Source organism: Physeter macrocephalus, chromosome 3 (genome assembly GCF_002837175.3).
Source record: "Physeter macrocephalus isolate SW-GA chromosome 3, ASM283717v5, whole genome shotgun sequence".
Classification (NCBI taxonomy): domain Eukaryota; kingdom Metazoa; phylum Chordata; class Mammalia; order Artiodactyla; family Physeteridae; genus Physeter; species Physeter macrocephalus.
In genome coordinates, this window is record NC_041216.1 from 24,077,740 (window position 1) to 24,105,674 (window position 27,935).

The 27,935-nt window shown below is 50.2% G+C and overlaps 1 protein-coding gene across 2 annotated transcripts in view; it reads right to left on the reverse strand.

Annotated features, from left to right (window-relative positions):
• Positions 1 to 20,429: 20,429 nt before the first annotated feature.
• The window catches only part of UBIAD1 (UbiA prenyltransferase domain containing 1), a 15,432-nt gene continuing 7,926 nt past the window's right edge, over positions 20,430 to 27,935 (reverse strand). Inside the window, exon 2 of one of the 2 annotated variants that reach the window (XM_007129736.4) lies at positions 20,430 to 22,837. In XM_007129736.4, the coding sequence (XP_007129798.1) occupies positions 22,350 to 22,837 (488 nt within the window). In that variant the 3' untranslated portion in view covers positions 20,430 to 22,349. The remainder of the gene's footprint in view (positions 22,838 to 27,935) is intronic. The other variant, XM_024125700.2, reaches the window with a different exon arrangement.

The window sequence follows — 27,935 nt, forward strand, 5'->3', positions numbered from 1 at the left end:
TTAGCTGTGTCATCTTAGGCAAGTCACAACTTCTCCAGGCCTCGGTTTTCTTATCTGTAAAATAGGAGGGTAACAATAATAAATCTTTTTTTTTTTTTTTTTTTTGGCCACACCTTGTGGCACATGGAATCTTAGTTCCCCGACAAGGGATCAAACCTGTGCCCCCTGCAGTGGACCACTGGACCACCAGGGAAGTCCCAGTAAATCACTGATAAAGTACGCAGCACATAAGAAATGTCCAAAATAATAGCTAATACATACCGAGAATTGTCTGCGTGGCAGGCACTGTTCTAAGCGCTGTTGTCATCACTACTATTCTCGTTAGCAAGAAAAAGGCTCCGTCTCCTTTTCTTGTTTCTGGTGAGAGCTGGATTTTAAAGCTCCTCTGTCTGCCCTCCTGCTGCTGCTTCAGTTTCTTTCTCTCACAGAAGCACCTTCCAGAGAGCTGTTTCCCTGAGCCCTCTGCAGGTAACTGCATGGCCAGATACAAGATTTGCAGCCTCCAGGCATGGAGGTGCCCCAGGAAAGGGGAGGGCCGTTTGGTTCCCTTTCTAATCCCTTCTCGGAGCCTCTGACTGTGTTTTCCATCCAAGGACATGAGGCCAGAAATCCAACATCAGCTCAGAAAGGAAGTAAGAAAGCAAAGCTCCCCAAGTGAGCTGCTGCGAAATCCTATAAAAACCCTCCTTCCATTTCCCTAATTTTCAGAGATGATGATTTATGGAGACATCTGTCTTCCAGCTTAAATCTACTTCCTAGGACTTGAGCCATCACCGATGTAAAACTAATGAAAGGTTTATGAATTACTGAGCTCCAGGTACTATTGATAAACTCCCTTTCATGCCCTTGTTATAGCTCATCATCTGCACAGCTGCTGTGGGCCTTTGAAGCAGAGAGCAAACCTCAAAGGTGGATCATTTTAATCCTCCCCTCAGAAGAGGAAAACCTGTTTTTGCTGTCGCCCCGTCCCACCCCTGCCAGCAGGAGGGAGGGGGTCCAGGCTGGCAGGAGAACTGGGGGGTCAGCAGAGACCTCAAGATGCCATGAGAAAGTTCTGGACGTGGTTGATGATGATGATGGTGCAACTTGTGAGTGTGCTTCATGCCAATAACTGTACTCTTTTTTTTTTTTTGGCTGCATTGGGTCTTCGTTGCTGAGCGTGGGCTTTCTCTAGTTGCAGAGAGTGGGAGCTACTCTTTGTTGCAGTGCGTGGGCTTCTCATTGCGGTGGCTTCTCTTGCTGCAGAGCACAGGCTCTAGGCACACGGGCTTCAGTAGTTGTGGCTCGTGGGCTCCAGAGCGCAGGCTCAGTAGTTGTGGCTCACGGGCCTAGGTGCTCCGCGGCATGTGGGATCTTCCCGGACCAGGGCTCGAACCCGTGTCCCCTGCATTGGCAGGCAGATTCTCAAGCGCTGCGCCACCAGGGAAACCCCTAATTGTACTCTTAAAAATGGTTAAAATGGGAAATTTTATGTTATGTATATTTTACCACCATTTTTTTAAATTAAAAAAAGAAAGGCCACAGCCCTTTAGCCTGGCTGCTGCCTGAGTGTTCACTGCAGTCTGGAAGACCCCATTTCCTGAACATACGCAGGGACAAAGCTGCTCTGAGGCCTCACAACTTGTGGCCTGGAGCGCCTTCCATGTGTCTGACCTCCATCTTTCTTGCTGTACTGTGAACTCCCATCTCTGTCTGATGAACTGTGGCTTCCTCATAAAAGAGAATGTTGCCTCACATCACAGATGCAATGCATATAAGGTTAGCAGAGTGGGCTCTGCAGGCAGATTCTAGCTCTGCCACTTAAGGACTGTGTGGCTTTGGGCAAGTTACTTACCCTCTCTGTGCCTCTGTTTCCCCATATATAAAATGGTGGTGGGGGAGGGACCTACCCCACTGAGAGGCTGTAAGAAGTTAGCACTTTACCATGCTTGGTACGAACCTAACACATAGTAAGTACTCCATAAAAGTGGGCTGTTAATTGTTCCCAGTTTTCCCTATGCTCCAATCACTGCTGATAGCATCTTCTTTGGATATGAACGATGTAGCAGTTGGGGGGGGAGGGAGGGGGATGGCAGCAAGCATAGGGTAGAAATGGGTGAAGGGCACGGGATGGTGGCAGAGCTGGGAGTGGGTGTGCAGCAAGGGTCTGCCTTCCCAGACTGCAGTTGCTCATGTCATGCTCTCTGAAAAAGAGTCACAGGTACACTGATATCACAACTTTTAGGGACTGGCCACTCTGGAGGCAGACACAGCCACTCCAGAGACCCCCAGCAGCCACACTATCAGCAGTGATCATCTGGAATGTAGGGGAAAGTGGGAAAAGTAACTGCCAGCCTTTATTACTGTTTGTGACTTCTTTTTTTTTTTTAACATCTTTATTGGAGTATAACTGTTTTACAATAGTGTGTTAGTTTCTGCTGTATAACAAAGTGAATCAGTTATACATATACACATGTTCCCATATCTCTTCCCTCTTGCCTCTCCCTCCCTCCCACCCCTCTAGGTGGTCACAAAGCACCGAGCTGATCTCCCTGTGCTATGTGGCTGCTTCCCACTAGCTATGTATTTTACATTTGGTAGTGTATATAGGTTTGTGTTTGTGACTTCTGAGGCCAGTTCATGAAAAAAAGAAAACATGGCGGCTTCTGCCTTGTTCTCTCTTGTATCACTCACTCTGGGGAAGCCACCACCACGTGGAGAGGAACTGAGGCCTCCCACCAGCAACCAGCACCATGGGAGTGAAGCATCTTGGAAGTGGGTCTTCCAGCCCCAGTCAAGCCTTCAGATGACCACAGCCCTGGCTGTCATCTTGACTGCAACCTCAGGAGAGACCAGAGTGACCTTGCTCCCGAATTCCCGACCCACAGAAAATGGGAGACATAATAGATACAGATGTTTATTATTATTTTAAGCTGCTAAGTTTTGGGGTAATTTGTTGTGAAGCACTGAGTAACTAATACAGGTGAGGAAAGAGATGGGTGGGCAGGGCCAGGGGTATCTCCCCGGGGGTGTGGAACTGATGGAAGTGAAGACATTCCCATGTATCTCCCCTTCACTTCCACCCTGTTTTTAGCCAGGTGAAATCCACTTCTATGTTTTGCTGCTTCCCAAATGCACCCTGCTTTTCCCACCTCTGTGCCCGAAAATGCTGCTTTCTCAATGACTTAAGGCTGGGGTCAGGGGCTCAGCCCTTCTCACCGCAGAGCTGGCGGCCAGCTGGCTGTCTAATAGAAAGATCGCAGCGCTGCCTGTGGGAGAGGCTCTGCAGAGCACGGGGAGCCCTGTAGATTTTAATCCTTTCCCTCTTTAATCTTTCTTCCACCTCCTTTGGTTCATGGGCTTCCACATGCACTGCAGTTTCAGAAGATAAGCCCCCCTACCAGACATGGCAAACCACCCTCCTCTGCTCCGGCGGGAGTGGAATTCGGTCAAGCAGGAAACCACAGGATCTCCGATTGCCTTCTGGGAGCTGGAGGAGCCCATGTGTGTCAGGGACCCAGGAACCTCCACCGCAGGCTGTCATTTCCTTCAGCCTCCGGCTTAGTCCTACTGAAAACGCGCAAGGCCCCTGGATGGTCTGGGAGCTGGGAGGGGAGGGGCTGCGTGACCCCTGGAGCGGTTGTGCTAGGCTGAGACAGTGTGACCTAACGGTCAAGAGCAGGGGTCTTTGAAGTCAGACAGGCCTGGGAGCAAACCTCAGCTCTGCCACTTCCTGCCTTGGGACCTCTGACAAATGACTTCTTTCTCTGGGACTTGATTTTGCTGGGCACTCCATAAATAGGCGTGGCCAGCAGCAGGGCTAGGGTCTGCAGGTGACCCCTCCCTGACCTCAGTCCCCCTCAGCCTTCCTCTCAGTAAACTGGCAAGCAAGGCAATGCTCCCGCCTCTGAGTACCAGCCAGGCTGGGATACCATGTGACATAAGGACATTAAGCAATCCTTCAGGCCAAAGAATCCCCACATAACAAATTCATTCTGAGCAATAAAGAACTTGGCTGCACCTCTGCTTGGGTGTTTGAGATCCGAATTGCTGCCTTGGCACTTCAGAGACAGAGAAAGGAGAAACGAGCTCAGGGGCTCTGGGAAAAGACCTTTAGACCTGTTTTAGAAATCAGATTTGTCTGGCCGCCGCTCACCTGCCCTCCAGGTTTGGATGAAGGGAAGGTGAACTCTGGAGGGCTGCCTGTTGAGCATGGAAAACAGAGATCGGGGAAGGGCAGGGATCAGGAAAGGGGTTTGATGGGGACACACAGACACAGGGGCCTCCCAAGCGATGCCCCTTTCCCTGACCCAGGGAAGCTCTGGGGGCGGCCAGAGGAAAGAGCTCTCTCATTGGTGTTAGGATGAGCAGACCTGAAACTTACAGACACGGACCGATAACCAGCCTGCACCACTTCCATTCACACAGGCCAAGCTCCGCCCTCTCCCCGCCCTGCAGACGTCATGTGGACACTTTCTTCCTCCCCAAGATGGCCTTGGATGTTGCTCATTCATTCTTTTATTCATTCGACGCCCTTGAACCGAACATCCCCTGGATGCCAGTGAACATGGAAGGAGGGCAGAGTTGATTAATGAAATTCAAGTTCTAACCCCAGCCAGAGCTCATGGAACCAATCATCATAGCTCAATCCACTCAGGTATCCATTAAAAAGTAGGGTATCACGGGGGGTGACAAAGAAGGTGACAAAAACTGCCCAAGAGAGACTGGGAAGGCCTTTCCAGAGGACGGCACATCTGAGCTGGGTCTTGAAGCCTGGGTAGGAGGAGTTCATCTCAGGAGGAAAAAGAGAAAGTGGAGAAGAGGTAGGGGCGGGGGAGCAAAAAGGGCATTCTAGGCAAAGAAAGTAGCATATTCAGGCCCAAAGGTGGGAAAGGCAAGGCGTTTGGGGGAAGCGGCAAAACAGAAGAGGATTTCACTTGAATTGTGTAGAGAAGTTACAAGGGGGTGTCTTCCATCAGCTCCACGCCCCACGTGAGATATCCCTGGCCCTGCCCACCCATCTCCTTCCCCATCTGTATTAGTTATCCAGTGCCGCATAACAAATTACCCCAAAACCTAGCAACTTAAAACAATAATAAACCTCTATATCATTATCTCTAGCAGTTTCTATGGGCCGGGAATTTGGGAGCAAGCTCACTCTGGGTCTCTCTTGAGGTTGCAGTCAAGGTGTCATCCAGGGCTGTGGTCATCTGAAGCCTTGACCAGGGCTAGAGGACCTACTTCCAAGATGCTTCATTCCCATGGGGCTGGTTGTTGGCGGGAGGCCTCAGTTCCTCCCCACATGGGCCTCCCCACATGATGGTGGCTTCCTCAGAGTGAGTGATGCAAGAGAGAACAATGCAGAAGTTGCCTTTATAAAATATATAGATAGATAGATAGATAGAGATAGATAGATACACACACACATACACATATGTATGTATATATATATAAACTGGCCTCAGAAGTCACAGTAATTTCTTTAATATCTTATTGGACCCTCAGATCAGCCCTATTCAGTATGAAAGAAGAGACCACACAAGGGCGTGAATACCAGGAGTTGTTGGTTCTCGGGGATGCCTCCCTGATAGCACTAGTGGGGACAAGCTCGGCTCTATAGAATTTCAGGAAAGCAAACAGACTCTGAGGAAGTCTTTTCCATCAGTTTCCATGAGGCTTTTCAAGACGGCTTCCAGTAGTGACTGGTCAGTGGGTACGGTGCAGGACAGGTTCCCTGGGGGAACGGGCCTGGGGGCCAGGAGGACCATCTGTGTCTCTCATAGCATGGCAACACGTAAGACAGAACCCGTCCCTCGTCATTGTCCAATGGCCCCCATGGCTTCTGGAGTGGTTATCCTCGAAGCAGGCTCATAGATGTGCCCTCCAGCACATTCCTGGGACACTGCCAGTTGGATAGCCCACACCAGGCAGGGGCTGGCCATGCCAGTGAGACCCACTCGGGGGCCTGGGACCAATTCGTAGGTGAGTTGGTAGTTGGGTCACCTCAGCAAGTCTCTCCGTGCCCGGCCCAGGTCCTGGACAGCTCAGACCTGCCAGCCCCTCAGGCTGTGCAGGCCTTATATAACTGGAATATGCCAGGCAGCACCTACAGACAAGTTTATCACACTCTGTATAATGTGTAAATACCATTAAGTTGGACAAATTCTCTCATTAATTCTCGGTCCCAGTGACAGGCCAGGAATTAACACAATTGATTTTCCAGTCCCTACTCATTATCAATCATCCCCCAGAACTTAGTCCCATTTCATCTGCTCCACCTGGGCCCCATCATCTATTTGGAGGCTTCAACGTATATTAAACTAATAAAGAGCAACGGGCACCGCCATGTCTGCCCTGGAAACCGGTGGGGATGTGCGAAGAAAGAAATCTTGGGCAAAATGTTATTTCTGGGGCTTATGGATGGAAGAACGGACAGCATTCGAGAGCACAGTCCTGTCCCCTGGGACGCCGGCATTGACCAGCAGGCGCTCAGGCAAGGGTGTCCGCAGCTGCTTCCGTCATGAATTGCTGTGGCTTGGACCAACAGCAGAGGTATTTGCTCGTGACTCTGCGGGTGGGCTGCTTGGGCTGGTCTCTCCTGGGCTCGCTCGTGTGCAGTCAGCTGGTGGCTGGGAGGGCCAGAGGGTCTAAAACTGGCCTCATGAACATGCCTGGTGGTTGGTACAGGCTGCCGCCGGGTGGGTGGTCTGGGAACCCCAGTTTAGACGGCTCACCTCTGCTTCGTGTGGCTTCTCACCCTTCAGGAGGCCAGACCCAACTCCTTCACCTGGCAGTCTCTGGATAGCCCCAGGTGGAGGAGAGCAGGAGCTGCAAGGCCTACCGAGGCCTGGGCGGGGGCGTCATAAGGCATCACTTCCGTCATCCTCTATGGGTCAGAGTAAGTCAAAGATCAACCCAGATTCAAGGGATTGGGAAGGAGACTCTGCCTCTTGCTGAGAAGAGTGGGGCAAAGGCACACTGCAAGGCGGGCCTGCCACAGGGAGGGGCTTGTTGCAAACGGTGTCACAGTCACCAATCTGGGATCAGGCTCTCAGACCCTCCTGCTGTGGACAGTTTCTTCCCGATCCTTCACGCCAAGAGGAGGTGGCTCTCATTCAAGAGCTGACTTTGGTACCCACCAAAGCAGGAGGGAAATGTGGACCGCAGTGACCTGAGCAGTGACCACACCCAGCACCGAGGCAGGGGATAGTAGGTGGCGCACGTCAAAGTCCGTCCTGCCTCCATCTGACTTCGCTGCTACCGGGATGCTTCTGGACCGCCCAGGGCCGAGTGGTATGCATTCAGAAACTGCAGTTAATTTTACGCATATATGTGGAACCTAGAAAAATGGTACAGATGAACCGGTTTGCAGGGCAGAAATAGAGACACAGATGTAGAGAACAAACGTATGGACACCAAGGGGGGAAAGTGGCCGGGGGTTGGGGGGGTGGGGGTGGGATGAATTGGGAGATTGGGATTGACATGTATACACGAACATGTATAAAATGGATAACTAATAAGAACCTGCTGCATAAAAAATAAATTTAAAAAAATTCAAAAATTAAAAAAAAAGAAATTGCAGTTAATTTTAATAGCAGCAAGAGCATTCACACTTAACAGAAGCAAATCCTTTGCAAACAAGTGCATGTTGTATGTGAGGCACTCATTCCAAGTCCAAGTCCAAAATAATTGTGGATTATCCACTGCTTTTTTTTTAAAATTTATTTATTTTACTTATTTATTTTTGGCTGAATTGGGTCTTCGTTGCTGCGCGTGGGCTTTTTCGAGTTGCTGTGAGCGGGGGCTACTCTTCGTTGCGGTGTGCGGGCTTCTTATTGCAGTGGCTTCTCTTGTTGCAGAGCACGGGCTCTAGGCACACGGGCTTCGGTAGTTGCGGCACGCAGGCTCAGTAGTTGTGGCTCGTGGGCTCTAGAGCGCAGGCTCAGTAGTTGAGGCGCATGGGCTTAGTTGCTCCGCGGCATGTGGGATCTTCCCAGACCAGGGCTCGAACCCGTGTCCCCTGCATTGGCAGGCAGATTCTCAACCACTGCGCCACCAGGGAAGTCCTATCCACTGCTTTTGACTACCTGTTCCATCCCACCCTCACAGAGATTATTTCGATTATTTTATTTCAATGATATAATTATGGTAGTATTAACAATCTCTACTTGACAAAGGGCTTTTAGGCGTAAATATTTTATTGAGGTGTAACATCCATTCAGAAGAATTCACAAATTTTCCCAAAGTGAATGCACCTGTGTAATCTGCACCAGGAAGACCACCACCCCCCCACCCCGCTCCGACCCACCCACCACAATAAAGGGCAACCACTCTCCTGACTTTTTCTCTTTTTTTGGCCGTGTCTTTTGCAGCTTGCGGGATCTTAGTTCCCTGACCAGGGATTGAACCCAGGCCCTGGCAGTGAAAGCGCCAACTCCTAACCACTGGACTGCCAAGGAATTCCCTCTCCTGACTTTTGACACCATAGATTAGTTTTGAAATGTTGTGTATTTGTTTTGAAATGTTGTGTGTTCATAGAGGACACGCTTTCAGGAGACCCATCTGCCCAGCCCAGGTCCCAGACCTGGGAGATGACTAAGGCATAGTCACCCTCTTCAGGGCTATTGGATCAGGAATCCCTGCTTGGGGCAAGGAGATGGTTTTCCAGCTTCTCAGGGCTCCTCTCCATCCTAAGTCCTGAGTGTCGTCCTTAAAGCAAAGCACCTCTTTTTTTTTTTTTTTTTTTGCAGCACGCGGGCCTCTCACTGCCGTGGCCTCTCCCATTGCGGGGCACAGGCTCCGGACGCACAGGCTCAGTAGTTGTGGCTCACGGGCCCAGCCGCTCCGCGGCACGTGGGATCTTCCCGGACCGGGGCTCGAACCCGCGTCCCCTGCATTGGCGGGCGGATTCTTAACCACTGCCCCACCAGGGAAGCCCTTGGATGAATTCTAATGTGCTTTATTATGTGACTTTTTTAGAAGTTCTGCTACAGGACGGCGAAATAGGTTCTGAATATTAAGTAGTAAGAGGTTACAAAGGGCATCTCTGCCTGGTGGGCACCTCTCTGGTTAATCAGCCCCCTAATACCCATCAGGTAAGGGGGGATGGCAGAACAGGGTCCCCCCGCCCCCACTCAAGGATTAGCTTCTCCCTTCTCTCATCGAAGTTGTCCGGGTGGACCAGGGCACTCTCTGCTGGGGCCTGAGCTCACCTCCAATCAGCCCCTAGGCCCCAGCTAGGGGAGGAGACAGGTGCAGAGCAGGGTGTGGCTCGAGGGGGGGCCACAGGGGCGTGAGAGATGGATGGGACACTGGGGCCTCCATCCACCCCATCTCTGCCCCTTATACCCCACTTAGATGCGGATGAGGCACCTGTGCGGACAGAGGTGGCCCCATCTCCGAGCCTCCAGGGTTTGCGGCTCAGCAGAGCATTAAGTTTTCCCCACATTCCAGACAGGTGCAGAAGGGCTGGGATAGTTCTTTAGTCTTACACCGTCAGTCTCAAATCAGAATGGGGCACCCAGTGATGTGTGGAACCAGGTACCTCTGAGAACCGCTCCCCCTAAATCCGTCTCTCATCCAGCCCCTTAGGCCCTCCCTCCCAGGGCAGTAGCCCATGGGCTGGACATTTCTCTTCTCAGCTGTCTCCCATCAAAACTTACCCATCTCGCGTAGCATTCATTTTGGGCCCCATGCTCTGTTCGCCATGATGGCGGGCAGTTTTCTGGTTTTTGTTTTTTGCCCTCTGTGAGCCCTCCTCAGTTACACACTTATATTTTAGCGTGGACCTTTGGGAGATATAATGCCTTCATTCACAGGACGGACTGATGATGGAATTTGAGGCACCAGGCAGGTTGCTGCAGAGCTATCTAGGTGCAGGAGAGCCTCTGAGCTCCCATTAAATCATAGTCACGGTGACCTGATATAAGAAGATATACTGTTTTTCCCATGAAAAGTTTTTACCTGCAAACCAGCATGCTGCTTTCAAGTGCAGAGTTCAGCCTTTAAGAATGTGCTCAGCAGCAGATCACTGAAAGAATGAATGAATGAATCCCAAACAAAAATGCAACCCAAGACTTTGATCTCATCAGCCCTTGACCTCATCCAGCCTACCAAATTCTGAGAGTCGAGGTAGAAGGCCAGAGGTCCCCGTCATCCCTTCTCCTGACATCAATTTAGGGTCCAGTCCAGCTGGTGGACCTAGGAGAGAAGGAAGGCACTTCCTTCCAGAACCAGTCCTCAGCACCCACTGGCCTGGACGAGGGGCCACCAGGGCAGCTCCTCCCCAAGTCTGGCCCAGGACCACTCAGGGCAAGGGCGGAGGTCCTTCCCCGCACCCATTCTATCCCAAACTCCAAGTTCCATAGAAGTGCAACCTTCCGGAAAGAGCCTGAAATAGACACACAATTCTGTCGCAGTTTCTCCATTCCCCCTCCTGCACCAAATGCCTATTAGGGACAAAGGGACGGGAACAGAGGACAATAACATCTGTTTTTCCAACAAGCCGGTGACAGTGCGGGTCTGGAGGCGGAGCTCACGTCAGCACCGGGGCCCAGATGCAGCCCCCCAGCTGCAGAAGCAACTGGCACTCCATCATTTCTCAGAGATTATCTCCCAGTCGGCAGCTCCTGCTTGTTTGCTTTATCCTCACCCGGGGAGCCATCGCTGCTCTCCGCAGGATCAGCCCTGCCTCTCTGCTTGCTTTTCATCTCTGTCATGGGCTGGGCCCCTGCCTCAAGAGGAACCTGGAAGCCACGAGTCCTCCAGTCTCGGGGCTGCCTTCTCAAGGCTGGGACCAAGGTCAGGATGCGGGACCACACCACAGAGCCTGGTGGAAAGAGCCCTGGGTGAGGAGTAAAGGACCTGGCTTCTAATCCCAGTTTGGCCACCGGCTCTGTGACCTTGCGGGGATGAATCTGTCTGGGGACCTTGAGAGCAAGGTGTTCAACCTTGCTGCGGGAGCCTCAGTTTCCTCATCTGTAAGATGGGCGTCATATATCATAACTGCATCCTAGAATTGTGACGAGTCTCAAAGGTGATATACACGTATGTGAACCTAATTCAGCCCAGACAGCAGAACTGAGGAAAAGGGTCATGAGACCCTGCAGCGTGGGTTTCTGTAGGCAATTTTGTCTGAGGCTGTTCACACTCAAAGGTGATTATCTACCAAATTGGCAGGAGCCATGCTTCTACTCCAGGTCAGAGGGATGACTGAGATGACTCGGGGGGTCAGACTGCACAAAGCAAATAGAATCATCCATCCCCCTCTCAAACAGTGGGAACCCCAAGACCCTCTCTCTGACGTGCTCCTCAACCCTACCTCTTCTATCTCTCCTTCAACAAACAGCCAGGGCAACCAGCGTGAGAAGCCCCCATGTGCAGGGGGAGCTCAGGGGGAGCCGGGAGAAGGGTTAGGGAGGGAAGCAGGAGGAGAGACAGGAAAGAAAATGGGAGGAAGACAATGCCGGGAGACGCAGCTGTGGTTCTTTCAATATTTTAAAGGAGATTTAAATTGAAAATGAGATTTATAAAAAAAAAAAAAAGAAAAGAAATCACGCTTTCCACCACCCTGTCTTCGTAAAGGGAAGCATTGAAAGTGAAAAAGATTTTTAACCAAACGAGTGCTGCATTTAGAGTCGGAGAAGAGCCGGTTCAGGTCGAGGATCTGCCATTCTGTGGCCCTGCGACCTTGAGCAAGTCACCTGCCCAGCAAGCGCACCTCTCAAAGCCGTGGGGAGGCGGGGCAGAGACCCGCGAGGAGAGGGTGTGGTGAACTCGGAGGATGGAGACTCTGTAAGCCTGGGCGGTGTGGACGGACGGTTCCACTCCCACGGCTTAGACTCCAGGGGGTGAACGTGAGGACGCCCTCCTCCCAGCAGCCCAGGCCACTTCCAGGGCCCGGCCTCTCCTAGGAGACGGGGCCCCACCTGGGGAAGCAGGTCTTCTCCCAGCTCTCAGGCAAAGCAAGAGAAGCTGCACCTGATGGCCCGGGGCACGGATTACACGGCACTCTTCCCCCCTCCCCACTAACTCGGTTATCTTTGTTTGACACCATCCCCCTCGCTGTCCCTTCTTGAAAAAGGAATGGCTCTTCTCAGGACAGCAGCCCGCCCCGCCCCCGTGCCCCACCTCTGTTCTGAGCTCCATCTCCCTGCCTCTGCCCGAGCGGCGCGGCTCGGGGCTATCATTTGCTCACGGCCCCCCCTGGTTTCCGTTTATCCTCTGCAATTGCGTGGAGATTGGTTATCTGGTAATTGAGATCGTTTTACAAGGTGTTGCTCATTGCACTGAGTTTCATTAATTTTCAGCTCATCTGAACACCCAGAGTAAGAACTGCCCTGTTGGTGAGGAAGCAGAGGAGTGGGTGTCCCACACGTACACAAGTGCACACATGTGCACACATGTGCAAGTGAGCAAATTTTTTTAACATAATGACAACCCTGGTAAAACAGACTTCAGACGTTTTCTGGATGTCCTTCCCTGGGTTGAACTTTGACAGGAGCCCAAGGAGATGATGTTACCTGTCCCCATAGCGCATTTGGGAAATAGGACCCCCTGAAAATTCCTTTAACCTAGAGATTTTTTAAATTATTACTTTATTTATTTATTTATATTTTTGGCTGTGTTGGGTCTTTGTTGCTGCACGCAGGCTTTCTCTAGCTGCGGCGAGCGGGGGCTACTCTTCATTGCGGTGCGCGGGCTTCTCATTGCGGTGGCTTCTCTTGTTGCGGAGCACGGGCTCTAGGCGCGCGGGCTTCAGTAGTTGTGGCTCGCGGGCTCTAGAGCGCAGGCTCAATAGTTGTGGCGCTCGGGCTTAGCTGCTCCAAGGCATGTGGGATCTTCCTGGACCAGGGCCGTGTCCCCTGCATCGGCAGGCGGATTCTTAACCAATGCGCCACCAGGGAAGCCCCTAACGTAGAGATTCTTGAAGCCCCTTTGAATGACAGGCCATTCACAACCATACATAAGACCACCTGTCTCTCCATCCAACTCTCTCTTAGCACCTGCTCAAAGGTCAGCCTCCCAGGGCCGTAGGGCATTCAAATAGGAAGCCACCTTGACAGTCTCGAGCCCCAAGGCCAGAACCTCAGGGATTCCGGGCTCTGGTAGGGGGAGGGGCAACTTTCCCATGGTCACCCCACTGGGATTCCAGTCTCCCTGAAAGGCTACAAATGGGTCCTGCCTCGGTTTCCTCATAGAACCTCGTGTGGGTGCCAGAGCAGAGCCCCCCAAGAAATCACCAAAGGGACCCCCCCCAAACACACACACACACACACACACACACACACACACACACACACACGCACAGAGTTTCACAGAGTAGTTTCTTTTCTTTTCTGTCTCCCTTACTATTTTATAAACTCTGCGAGGGCAGGGACCTGGTCTTGTTCACCTTCTATTTTTAGTTTTTAACACAGTGCCTGGTACTTATCAGGTGCTCAGTGAATGTTTGCTGAGTGAAATGACCGTACTGGGCATTGTGCCAGCACTGTGAAGAACACCATCACGCCAGCCGGGGATCCTCTGCCCTTTAGTGCGGAAGACTGATATTATACCGAAACGACCACATTCTGAAATATTCATCAGTCAGAGAGGAAAGGGGACTCATTTTATGAGGTGCCTGTTACATCCCAGGCACCATGCTAAGTACTCCCTGAACAATAGTTCATTTAAACTCAAAACGACCCTACGAGGCAAATATTTTCATCCTCCTTTGTGGAGAAGGAACTGGAAGCTCAGAGGGGTTACAGAGCTTGGCTCAGCACATCCAGAGGGCGACTGATACAGCCCGGACTTAACTGAACCCAGTGCTGTCAGACTCCGTGAGGGTTTCACTAGTTAAGCTCCGTGAGTGATGTCAGGAGTGCCTGTTTGTCTGTCTTTCCTCTGGGACTGTAAGATTCCTGAGGATAGGGACCAGGTCTCATTCACCATTATACCCCAGAGCCTAGCCAAGTGCTGGAACATAATACTTGCTCGTTTAACTGTGAATGACTAACTGGTCTCACAGCCACCTGTAGGTGGCGCCAGAGAAGCAGAGGTGAGACAGAGGTCTTTGTCATAAGCAGTGAATTGATCTGGGTCTGTGACAGTGGGGCAGGGAGAAATTAATCTCTGCTGCCCTCCTTCTCCCACAGCCCTTTGTGCCTCTGTTATGACACTTGAGATGGCATCAGAATAACTTATGTATGTGCACTCTCTTCCCCAGCTTACTATGAGCCCTTAAAAGGCAAGGGCAGAAGAAGTGGCACATATATACAATGGAATATTACTCAGCCATAAAAAGAGATGAAACTGAGTTATTTGTAATGAGGTGGATAGACCTGGAGTCTGTCGTACAGAGTGAAGTAAGTCGGAAGGAGAAAAACAAATACCGTATGCTAACACATATATATGGAATCTAAGAAAAAAAAATGTCATGAAGAGATTAGTGGTAGGATGGGAATAAAACACAGACCTACTAGAGCATGGGCTTGAGGACGTGGGGAGGGGGAAGGGTAAGCTGTGACGAAGTGAGAGAGTGGCAGGGACATATATGCACTACCAAATGTAAATTAGGTAGCTAGTGGGAAGCTGCCGCATAGCACAGGGAGATCACCTCTGTGCTTTGTGGCCACCGAGAGGGGTGGGATAGGGAGGGTGCGAGGGAGGGAGACGCAAGAGGGAAGAGATATGGGAACATATGTATATGTATAACTGATTCACTTTGTTGTAAAGGAGAAACTAACACACTATTGTAAAACAGTTATACTCCAATAAAGATGTTAAAAAAAAAAAAAAGGCAAGGGCAAACTTATTCATTTTGAGTCCTAGGACAGAGCTGGCCCACAGTGGGCTCTCCGTGAGGGTCTCTGGCCCTGGAAGCATCAGCTAGAAGGCCCTCGTTGGTGACCACTGACCCCCTCAGCACGTCCCCTGCATCTGTGCTACTCCTCACCTGCCATTCCCCGGTCTCAGTGCAGCCCGGAGGGAGGCGGTCTTCCCATTCCCCTAACACGATGCCTTCCCTGGACCTCGTCTCTCAAGGCCATTCGTCTTGATTAGGTATTGGCAGCCTTGGCTGATTAAATGCCCCACCATCCCCTCCTGTTTGTTTCTCAGCGAGGAGGTGTCAGGGTTTTTCATTCCTCAGGCTTTGACCTTGGCAGTGGTGCGATGGCCCTTGGCACACCTACCTCGATGCTGCAGTCTTGTCTGGCCGCGCTGCCACAGAGGCTGATTAAGGAAAACTTCGCCCACGCTCTCAGGCGGCAACCGAGGGACTTTCTCCAGCTGGGTGAACTGGGGACAGCTGCCCACCAGCACCTCAGCTTCTGAGGAAACCATCACCCTCATGGCCACCTCCTCCTGGAAGCCTTGATCGCAACTCCTCATCACCTCCTCCTGGAAGCCTTCCTGATGAGCTCCATCTGGCACCCCCGCCCCTACCCTCAATGCACAGTGGTTGTCAGGGTTTATTCAACAGTTGGCAGAGCACTGGTGGGACCAAGGAAGTTGTGAAGGCTGTGTCACCTTCGACGCTTCTGACACCCCCTTCTCAGGCACACACCACCACCAGCCGTACTTCCCCTTCATCACCACCCTCCCACCCGCAGGGGCGGACCAACTGACTGAGCGCCCAGTGTACAAGGTGCTGCAGGACATACAAAGACAGAGAAGAGGAGCAGAACTTGCACTGAAGTAGTTCAAGGTGAGAATCACGGCTCCATCACTTACTAGCTGGGTGACCCCGGGCAAACATAAGACTCTCCCTCAACTTCAGTTTCCTCTCTCCTGAAAAAAAGACCTTAATACACCATTCATGGGGTTGTTCTGAGGCTTAAAAGAGTGTTTTTAAGCTTTGAGAACAATGCCTGGCACCCAGTGATGGTTTTATCACTGTCATTCACTCAGTCGTTCGGCAAACGTTTATTTAGAGGCTTCCACGTACCAGGAAGATGAGCTGGATCTTAAAAGATCGTAAGAGCTACTGCCAAGTTTCCCTTCCTCTCCCAGGCCCTTAGCGCTCAGGGGCAGCAGATGTGATGCCGCGGTCCAAACTCTTAACACCTGTCGGTCAGCCCTACAAGTCTTGCCGCCCCCAGAGGTGACTCAGCCCTTCAGCACCTGCTCTGAGTCCCAAGCCCTGTGCTCGAGATGACTCAGGATGGTGCGTAAAGCACCCTAGTCCTCCCACCTCCTGGGGGCGGCTGACAATAGACATTTGACAAACTAACAGATGTGTAACACCCACACCATGCCCGGGCCTGCCCTGCTACACCCACTGTGACCCTAATGCGGACAATTCTAAGGCGGGCTGGGGGAGAGAGGGACAAGGACATGGCAGGAGTGCGGGTGTGGACTTGGGGTGCTCCTAGAGTAACAGCACGCAGAGGGCTGCCTCTCTGGATGTACTGGCATCATAGGAGGGCCCCAGGCCAACTTCCCTTTACCCTCGAAACCTGGTTGAAATCATGTGATCAAGACCCCCACTGTCCCTCTCAAGATGCTCAGGACCCTCCCAGAACTCCCGCATCTTGAGGTGGGTCAGGGGCAATGAAGGGGGTTTGCCCTGCAATTATAGCCTTTCCCCAACCCCAGGAAGCTGTCTGCAGGCCCTCCTGAAGAGCCAGGCTCAGCCCTTGTCACCTCTTCAAGCAGGGGACCTGACTCGGTTTATACCACTGTTTGGCATCCTGGCTTCATCACTCATGGTGGGAGGCCTGTCCCAACTGGAAAAAGGGCAAATCACAAATGTCAACTGGCTGAGACCCAAGTGCCAGGTTCTCGCCAGAGGCACTACTTTTACACCAGCGTGCACAGTCTGGAGCCTGTAATGAAAGAGGCTGACAGTCCATTAGCAGCAGAGTAGTCTACGGGGCTTGGAGGAAAGGAGCTGTCATCCACCTCCCTTCAAGGGTTTTCAAGGGGGAAATCAACTCTGTGTACGTGTGTGTATGTGTGTGTATAATCTTAAAAAAAAAAAAAAAAGAAAGTAATATCAATCACAGCCGTGTGCCTTAAAGTTGGCAGACAACGATCTGACATCACAGAGAACTGTCAACATGTTTTTTGTACTCTGTCCTCCCAACCCCTGGGGGCAGGTCTGAGAGATGATCCCATAATAATAGAACACCCATATCACAGGATGGGAAGACCCTTAAGGTCTTCTCACACACCCCCCTCTGATGTCCAACTCTTCACTTCAATGTTCCTGACAAGGAATCATCCTTTCGCTTGAATGCCTCTAGTCACAGGGACCTCACTGCCCACTGGGACGTTTCAAACATCTCACTTGCCGATTCCTCTAATGGTTAGAAAGTTCTTCCTGACCTCAGAGCTTAAATTTGGGATCAAATAACTTCCACCCGTTGGTCCTAGCTTTGCCTTTGAAGTCACACACACACACACACACACACACACACACACACGCACACACACACACACCCTCCCACCCCGATCCCTTTTCCCCAAGACAGCCCTCTCCTTTCTACGCTGACATGGTTTTAAGTGCCCTCACCAGTCTGCCTAATGCTTTCTGCACAAGATCCAGTTTGTGAATAACACATCTTCAGAATGTGGTGCCACACTGAGAGACGTAAAATCTCTGCCGCAGCTGTTACCAGTGTGAAGACACACGTGTGTGCAGGTAGAAATGAAATTCCTGGAGCTGTATTTTCATGCATTCCACATTTCGTCCCATATTGTTGAATGCCTTGCTGAAATCCCAGTGTATTACATCCAAGGCATGCTCTTGATTTATCATCACATTTGCTCTATCAAAAAAGGAACTAAGAGGGACTTCCCTGGTGGCTCAGTGGTTAAAAATCCGCCTGCCAACGCAGGGGACACAAGTTCGAGCCCTGGTCCGGGAAGATCCCACATGCCGCGGAGCAGCAAAGCCCGTGTGCCACAACTACTGAGCCTGCAGTCTAGAGCCTGTGAGCCACAACTACTGAGCCCACGCTCCACAACAAGAGGAGCCACCACAATGAGAAGCCCGCACACCGCAACGAAGAGTAGCCCCTGCTCACCACAACTAGAGAAAGCCCGTGTGCAGCAACGAAGACCCCATGCAACAATCAATCAATCAATCAGTAAGGAACTAAGAGGACTCCCCTGGTGGCGCAGTGGTTAAGAATCCGCCTGCCAATACAGGGGACACGGGTTCAAGCCCTGGTCCGGGAAGATCCCATGTGCCACAGAGCAACTAAGCCCGTGCGCCACAACTACTGAGCCTGCGCTCTAGAGCCCGTGAGCCACAACTACTGAGCCCACGCACCCTAGAGCCCATGCGCCACAACTACTGAGCCCTACTGCTGCAACTATTGAAGCCCACACTCCTAGAGCCCGTGCTCCGCAACAAGAGAAGCCACCGCAATGAGAAGCCCGCGCACCACAACGAAGAGCAGCCCCCGCTCGCCGCAACTAGGGAAAGCCCGCGCGCGGCAACGAAGACCCAACACAGCCAAAAAAATAATAAATTTAAAAAAAAAAAAAAGGAACTAAGAAAGAAGGAAAAATGCCCAGGAATGGGCCCAGCCCACCATGTGTGGTTGACAGCACAGGGACGGGCAGGACCTGGGCCTTCCTTGCTCTGGACACTAATCTATTAATTCCACCTCGGGTCACACTAACCATCATGGAAGCCAAAGCTCATCACTGACTCAAACTGGGCTTCAGGCCAGGTCACAGGCTCAGATTTTGGCTTAAATAAAGGAGTAACAGAAGAGTTGGTAAGACAACATATGATGTATTTCGCCACTCCACTCCGGAAGAGGCCAGCATTGAGCTTCTAAAGGCCCCTGGGCGGGATTTTGTGCAAAGGTCCTGCAAGGGGTGAGGAAGGAGGGAAATGCTCTGAGTAGGTCAAGTGGATGAGGTAGTTCCCAGAGAAAGTGGGAGCTTCCCCCAAGAATGGGCAGAAATGGGGATGGAGTGACAGGGACAAGGGCTCTCCAGGCCCACGGTACTCGGCAAGGAAGGCTGCTGTCAGGGGCATTTTGAACACTTCTAGAGCAGAGTATCCAAGAAACAAGGGTGGATTCCAGGGCCGAGCCCCAGCATGAAGTAACCTTACAGACAGTGAGCCCGTGGAACAAGGACCCAGCCCATATCTCTGGCTCCTGGCCCCACGGAGGCCCAGGGGTCCTGAGTGGTCCCAGGGAGATAGAAGCAGGCCCGAGAGGTGAATAAGGTTGAATTTCCAGCCACCCCCATTGGGGAGCAGAAGAGGCCTGACTCACAGAAACAAAGGCACGTGATGCTCTACTGCAGAGCCATCCACACCCACCATATCTGCGGCTCTCGCTCCACGGATCTTCCCCTTCTGATGTTACATCGGGCTGGCCAAAAAGTTCGTTCGGGTTTTGCCATCAGCTGGCAAGACCCCAACGAACTTTTTGGCCAACCCAATATACGTGGTCTGGGGGACCCAAGTATATTGCTTACATAGTAAGCCCCCTACACACGAACCTTCAAGCTGCGAACTTTCAAAGATACGAACGTGTGTCCAATCACGTAAGTTAGTTCATATGTCTGGCGTACACTGTCGCGTGCACGCGTCCTCTACAGGTGGCTGTGCTTTCGTGTACTTTACCGTACGGTACTGTACAGAGTACAGCAGTACAGTGTCTTTATTTCAAGCCCAGGATGTCCTGAAGCAAGCGTAGAAGCAGTGGTGAGGTAGCTGGTACTACTGTACTTTTCAAGGTACCGTACTGTAAGATTTAAAATGCTTTATTCTTGTGTGTTTGTTATGTATTATTTGTGTGAAAAGTATTCTCAACCTATTACAGTACAGTACTATATAGCTGATCGTGTCAGCTGGGTACCTGAACTAACTCTGTTGGATTTAGGAACAAATTGGACTTCCGAACGCGCTCTCGGAACGGAACTTGTTCGTATGTAGGGGACTTACTGTATTTACTCATGGTAAAGTTTTCCTTTCACACGTCAAAGCAGCCTTTTCAGGCTCCCAGAAATTCACCTAACTAGACCATTATCCATTCCACGTATCTCTGCTGTGTTCATGAGGACATATCATCAAATGCCCAGCAGAAACCCACATGTCCTCTATCTGCTGCACGTTCCCAATCTATCGGCAGTGACCTGCTCAAGAAAAATGAAAGTAGGAAACGACAGAAGGAAACAAGGTTAATCTGGCCTGCCTGGCTCCTGGCAAATCCACACTGGCTCAGAGGGGTCCCTACTGTCTCTCCTAAGGGCTCATCAAATCTGGTCAAACTCACCGCCAAAGATCAGGCACCCCACCCCCTCCCCACTAAATGTGCCTGCGCTGGTCTCCTGAGGTTTATGAATCACAGTTCACAAGCAGACGATGAGGCAAAGCAGCAGGAGGAGAGCACAGGGAAATGGGAGGCCAGACCACTGATAAACATTTTCCTTTTTTTAATTAAAAACATTTGTTTATTAACAAGTCTAAAGAAAACCTTCATTGAATCAGGGGATGTAATACAAATTATAGTGACCTGCATATAAAACCTGGCATCAAATTTGGCCTTTTAGAAAGATTTTTATATAAAAATATGCATTAAAACCTGTGCCAGAACACAGTGCAGAGGTTAACTGACACCCCCGAAGGGAGGGCTTACCAAGGTGGTCTGGTCTGTGGACGCAGGGAGCTCTCGGTCCAATGGCCTCAGGGGTGAGCCTTATGTGACAATGGCCTGCTGGGAAGGAGCCCGAAAAGCTGGTCTCTTTGAAGGCAGGACTCCTGTGAGCACCAAAATGCCACTAGCCTGGCATAAAACAAAAATGGTGCTGGGAGAAGACAGACAGGAGAGAGGGCTGTCCTCCTTTTCCTCATTACTGGGCTCTGACCACTATTTGAAGATTCTGGAACTCTGCAGACAAACCACCTTTAACTTTAGAGGAACTTTTGCAATTTCCAAGTATGTTTTTTCCAAGTAAGTTACCCGATTCTAACTCAAGGAGCCAAATCATAATTGGCCTGATTTTAAGGATTAAGAGCTAGTTCTGATGTCATTTTCTGCAGGCCAAGACCCTGAAATACCTATCAGAATGGCTATAATCACAACAGAAAAGCATGATGACGATGGTCTCAATCTATTTTGGTCTTGGACCCAATGCAACCAAGCAATTTTAGCCCAGAAGTCGTACTTCACAGACACTGAAACAAGAAGCAGCTTTGATCAACGCTGGAATTCCCCCATCCTGGGTACAAACTATCTCTGCACAAGGCAACGGAAGCCTTTGGGAAAAGCTGGGTCAGTATTGTATATCTGTCCTCAAGGAGGAGGATGCAGTTTCTTCACTGATGAGCCAGTCATTTTGGCTGAACAGGGTCAGGACTGTTTGACCATTGGCTTATTCACTCATGGAGGAGCTGCTGTCCCTGCTCTGCTCGTCCTATGGCTCTGTGGACAGGGGCAACCATCCCTGACTCAGTTGCTACGCTGCTGCCCAAACAGCAGGGCTCCACGGATGGGAGACACACAAATGGGGACCTGAAAGAAATGGAGGGCGGGCATAGGGGAGTGCAAGGAAACACGATGAGGGCAGGCGAAGAAGCGGCCTTGTGGGCCTTCAGCAGTGGGCAAGGACAGCCAGGGCCTCTACAACTTCAGAGTGCTGCTAGTTACTGAAAGGGCTGGGATTCCTTCCTGTCATGCCAGTGGGCTCTACAAGGGGAAACCAGCCGCCCTACCAGTTTCTATCCAAACAGCAGAGTGATTTTCTCAGCTGCCTCCAAGGTGTTTTTGTTTGTTTTTTTCCTTCCAAGCCCTCGGCTCCGCTGTCCTGCTGCAGGGTGATCTGATGCTTTTCCTCAACTGTGGCAGTAAGTGGAAGTGAGGACAAAAGGGTCTGAATCGCAATTCAGGCAAAAAGCCTAGAGTCCACTCGGGCTGTTAATGAGGGACTTTCTCTCTCAAGGTAGTGTACTTCAGGACCCAAGCGCTCAGGGTTGAGAGGCAGGTGCTCCTCGTCACCGGGGATCATCAACGTATCCTGCGAGACCAAAGCAGCAGAGGACACTTGGCCCAGTTACTATGGCTCTTTCAGGACAGGAGGCCAACCTGGGCGGTTCCTTCACCAAGTCTTAGGGTATTGTAGTCCACTAAAGGTGACCTGACAACACCCTCTGGTGGAAATTGTAAGTAAAGCAAGGGCCATGCATCCAATTTTACCTTGTTCTGACACCAGAGTGGTTTCAAGAGTCCCCATAAAACGGAATAAAATAACAAAAACAAAACATTCTCTTTAAGGATGTAACAAGAAGAAAAGGTGGGCGTTCACAAGCCATCCTTAAGCCCCTCCCTGCCAAACCACCTTCCCTCCTCAGACACTCTGCCTCCAACACATTCTAAGAAAGGGGGACATGTTGTGGGGTGCAGCTGCTGGTCCCCTTAGAGTTTGGGCAGACTGCCTGCTGGTGCCAGAATGATGCTGGAAACGTAGAAGAGGCCCAGCAGAAGGTTGAGTTTGGCAGTCCTCTGGGGCAGTTTGTTGAAAGTCTGGCTTCGGAACTGCCTCTCGAGGGAAAAGGCCATGGGGATGGTGAGTAGGGGCAGGGCCAGGCTGATGCTGCAGTGCACAGCCAGGATGCTGAAGATCAGGTAGGGCAGGAAGAGCAGCGTGTTGTAGAGCACGTAGGAGAGAGTGGGGCCGATGAGGATGGCGAGCGTGACGATGCCGGCCTCCCGGTCGGACTCCATGTCCCTGGTATTGTTGGAATGGAGGATGGCCTCGGTGCTAAGGGCGAGGGGGATGGCGTAGACCAGCGGGAAGACCGCCAGGGACCCCACCTGGACGGCGTAGGCGAACATCACAGCCAGCGGGCCAAAAGTGATGAGGATGATGAGGTCTCCCAGAGCCAGGTACTTGAATCCAATTCCTAGGCCAGAAAACACAGAGAGTTGGTGTGAGATCAGGGGCTGGCAACCGCGGCAGCCAAAAGGCAGGCTGCTGTGGCTGCACGGGGCACGTTCTTAGGCTGTGAAGCGGGGCAGTGGTTGCATTCCTCTCCCCTCCAGAGCAAAATCTGATTTTTTTCTCCAGTGGCACAGAGGGACAGAGAAGACTGATCGTTTAGCACCCAGTTCAGTCTCAGTCATCCCCGAGTTTTCCTTCCTGCTGTCCCCCAACAAAGGCCTGCCACAGAGAGCGGGGGCTTCCCAAACTATGTGGCTACCAGTGGGGAAGAGGGGACAGGGGCAAAACAGGGGTGGGGAGTGGGAGGTACAAACTACTGGGTGTAAGATGGGCTCAAGGATGTATTGTACAACACGGGGAATACAGCCAATATTTTGTAGTAACTGTAAGTGGAAGGTAACCTTTAAAAACTGTATAAAAAATTGAAAAAAGCTGAAAAAAAGAAAAAAGAGCAGGGGGTTCCGAGTCACAGACAGTTCAACAGTGGGAGAGCCCGTGAAGGACCTCACAGGTCTTACGGTCCAGCGCTTGCGTTTCTTTCATCCTCCACCAACCCCTGCAAGACACTGCTTCTGTCAGGAATGCCCTGAGATCAGCCCCTCCCGGAATATCCACCCCAGCCTCTTACTTTTCAGCCACAACTTCTGGAAGCATCTTCTGGTTTTGAAAATCTCCAGTTAATCGTGGCGAAAGTTCAGGGTTCCCAAACTCCACACAGAGAAACTTTCACCCACATAATGAGTAAAAACAGCTAAGACAGGGAACTTATAACACTGCTTCCCCTCTCTGGTTCCCATGAAGTTAAAACACTAAATAATCCCTAACTTCTCCTCCGGTACTGCTGATCTACTTCAAATCCTGTCTAATCCCCATCTTTCAAACTGGCCCAGTTTCTCCATCCCCAAATCCAAGTCACAGTCATCTTATGCCTGGAATACTGCGACACCCTCCCAACTGATCCCTCAGCTTCTGTTCTCATAACCACCTCCCCTCCCCCTCCCTAATCGAATCTCCACAATGCAGCCAGAATGATCCTCTCAAAATACGAAGCTAGTCATGCCCCTCCCCCAACATACACCTGAAAACCCTTATCAACAAGTTGTCCTCTGGATAAAAAAGCCCCAGATCTTCCACCTAGCTCACCTCTGGCCCTGCCCTGCCTCCCTCCTGCCTGACTTTGAGCCCCCCTCCCCTCCCCACACATACTTCTATCAGTTCCTCAGGGCCTTCAGACACTCCCCCAACCCCCGGCCCCTTGCCTGGCTAACTTCTACTCAGCCTTCAAGACTTTAAAGACCACTCCTCAAGGCAGCCTTCCTCAGCCCTAGACCACATTTGGTTCCCCTTGCAATATGCTCCACAGCACCCTGACTTCCACTTTCATAAACTCCATCACACTTCTAGTTTTTTTTTTTTTTTTTTTTTTTGAACACACCGTGTGGCATGAGGGATCTTAGTTCCCGACCAGGGATGGAACCTGTGCCCCCTGCAGTGGAAGCTCAGAGTCCTATTAAAGACCACTCCTCAAGGCAGCCTTCCTCAGCCCTAGACCACATTTGGTTCCCCTTGCAATATGCTCCACAGCACCCTGACTTCCACTTTCATAAACTCCATCACACTTCTAGTTTTTTTTTTTTTTTTTTTTTTTTGAACACACCGTGTGGCATGGGGGATCTTAGTTCCCGACCAGGGATGGAACCTGTGCCCCCTGCAGTGGAAGCTCAGAGTCCTAACCGCTGGACCACCAGGGAATTCCCACACTTCTAATTCTTAATCTCCGTCTCTCCCACTAACCTGTAGGTTTCATTGAGGCCAGGGCCTTGTGTCTGGCCAGTTAACAGCTGGCTCCCCAGTGCCTGACACAAAGGCTGAACTGAACACAGAGCTACAGGAACAAGCACCTGGAATTTGGAACCAAGGTCATGAAAAATGTCCCACTTGGATTGCAACAGGCAAACCAGCATGGAAAGGGTGAGAGACACCCACTCAAAGAGGTGATCCACACATATATTGCTACAGAAGCTTGGGAAACCTCTGATCTAATCAAGCTACCAAGGCATGGCCTCAGTATCAGAAAATTTAAAAAAAAACTATTGGGTCATCAATTGCATTTTAAACAGCCTAAAATGATAAGGGACAATGATCTGTAAAAGATCTAAAAGCATGGTAGCCAAAGAACAAGATGCAGCCCAAGTTTACCTCCACACCTAGTGGCTGGGATTCTTTAGTGCTAAATGACCACCCTTGATTCTTTGGAATGAAGCATCTCCAGGAAAGGGTATAACAGGCATGGCCCCTGATACCCGCAAAACACAGCAAACTAATTCTGTACTCGCCAGGCAGTGTTTTGATAAATAATTTGGTTGTCTGAGGACATGCCCTCCAGGAGGAAGGTCTCTCAAGCAGCACCGTGGCTCCAATTCTAAATTAGGAAATTGATGTCTTGTGCGGTATCTCACACATTTAGGCAACTACCCCTGCCCAAGGAAGATGCCAGGCAGGAATGCTCCCAGCACCAATCTAGCAAATTTCCCCACCAGCTGTCTGTTCTTCTTCTGCATTTTTTCTCAGCTCTCCAAGCAGACTTCGGGGCTCTTGACCTCTGGCAAGAGTACCCAAGAACACCACCTTAGACTGCCTGGCAAAAAAACAACGTGAGCAAAGCTTCTTGAGGTTATCTGACACCAGAAAATGACAAAGCCCTTGAGCAGAAAGCCCTGTTTCCTGAGTGTCCGACCCAAGGCTCACGTGCTCCACCCGATTCAGAGATGTGGCCCACCTGGGAGTTTCCTTTCAGGCACTCCCCTCCTCCCAACACCATTTTCCACATGAGCCAGCACAGTGAAACAATGGGCCAGTTCTCCACACAGCAGCCAGAATGAATTTGTTAAAACATAAATCAAAATGTTGGCATCAAAAGGATGTGGAGTAACTGGAACTCTCATGCCTCGCTGGTGGGGAGGTAAAAGCAGTAGAACCACTTCAGAAAACACTTTGGCAGCTTCTCATAAAGTTAAATATCATCTACCCTATGACCCAGTAATTTGATTCCTAGGCATTTACCCAAGAAAAATGAAAACAAATATCCACAAAAGACTTGAATACGAATGTTCAAGTCATAATAGCCAAAATATGGAAATAATCCAAAAGTCGCTGAACAGGATAATGGATAAACAAATTGTGGTATGTCCATACAATGGCTACCTCTCAGTGATATAAAGGAACTACTGATACACATGACAACACAACAAAACTCAAAAACAGGCACAAGAATTCATACTGAATGATTCCATTTACATGATGTTCTAGACCACGCAACAGTGGTTGCCTCTAGATGGGGTGGGAAGAGTGGGGTTGACAGGGAAAAAGCACAAGGAAGCTTTTGGGGGTGACAGAAATGTTCTGTATTATGGTAGGGGTATGGGTTATACAGCTGTATGTATTTGTCAAAATTCATCAAACTATAACGTTTAAGATCCATGCATTTCACCATATGCCAACTCTATATCGATAAAAGTCAACGTTAAAAAAATAAAACATAAATCAGATTATGTCATTACCCTGCTCAATACGTTTCAATGTCTCCCCATTTGTTCACTGAATAAATATTAAGTACTGACTACTTGCCAGGCACTGTTCTGGGCACCATGGAGAGAACAAAGAGACTAAAATCCCTACCTCCAGGGAGTTTACAGTCTAAGGGGGAAGATAATTAACAAAGTAAGTACTTTATGTGGTTAGAATGTAATATGTGCTATGAAGAAAAAGCAGAGGAGAGCAATAGGGAAGGCACTGTAGGGGAAACACAGGGTGTATGTGTGATTTTATTTTATTTTTTTTTCAGCTGCTGCAGGAAAAGATTGTTACTGTTTTGTAATTTTAAATAGGGTAGAAGCTGACATTAGAGCAAATGGGTGGCAGTTAGAAAGCAAATCATACACACAGATGGGGGAAGAGCATTCTAAACAGAGGAAACAGCATCTCAAAGGACCTGAGGCAGGAGCATGCCTGGAATGTTCCAGAAACAGCTAGCAGGGCAGTGTGGCTGGAGCATGGTGAAGAGGAGAGCAGGTCAGAGAGCTGGGGGAGGTGGGGGTGGAGCAGATAATGTCAGGCCCTGGGGGTCGTTGTAAAGACCCTGGCCTTTACTCTAATGAGGTGGGAGCCACTGGAGAGTTTTGAGCAGACGATTGACATAGCTGCAGGATTACTCTGGCTGCTGATCTGGGAGCACCAGGAAAGGGACAAGGGTGCATGCACAGAGACGGGTAAAGAATCAGCTGCAGTAATTGAGGGAGATGACAGTGGTAGTGGTGGGAAGTGATGAGAAGTGGTCCGGTCCCAAATGCATGTTAGAAGTGGAATCGCTACAATCCTGCAGCCTGTGGAACAAAAACCACATTCACAGAAAGACAGACAAGATGAAAAGGCAGAGGGCTATGTACCAGATGAAGGAACAAGATAAAACCCCAGAAAAACAACTAAACGAAGTGGAGATAGGCAACCTTCCACAAAAAGAATTCAGAATAATGATAGTCAAGGTGACCCAGGACCTCGGAAAAAGAATGGAGGCAAAGACTGAGAAGATGTGAGAAATATTTAACAAAGACCTAGAAGAATTAAAGAAAAAACAAACAGAGATGAACAATACAATAACCGAAATGAAAACTACACTAGAAGGAATCAATAGCAGAATAACTGAGGCAGAAGAACGGATAAGGGACCTGGAAAACAGAATGGTGGAATTCACTGTTGCAGAACAGAATACAGAAAAAAGAATGAAAAGAAATGAAGACAGCCTCAGAGACCTCTGGGACAACATTAAACGCAACAACATTCACATTATAGGGGTTCCAGAAGGAGAAGAGAGACAGAAAAGACCCAAGAAAATATCTGAAGAGATTATAGTCGAAAACTTCCCTAACATGGGAAAGGAAATAGCCACCCAAGTCCAGGAAGCGCAGAGAGTTGCATACAGGATAAACCCAAGGAGAAACACGCTGAGGCACATAGTAATCAAATTGGCAAAAATTAAAGACAAAGAAAAATTATTGAAAGCA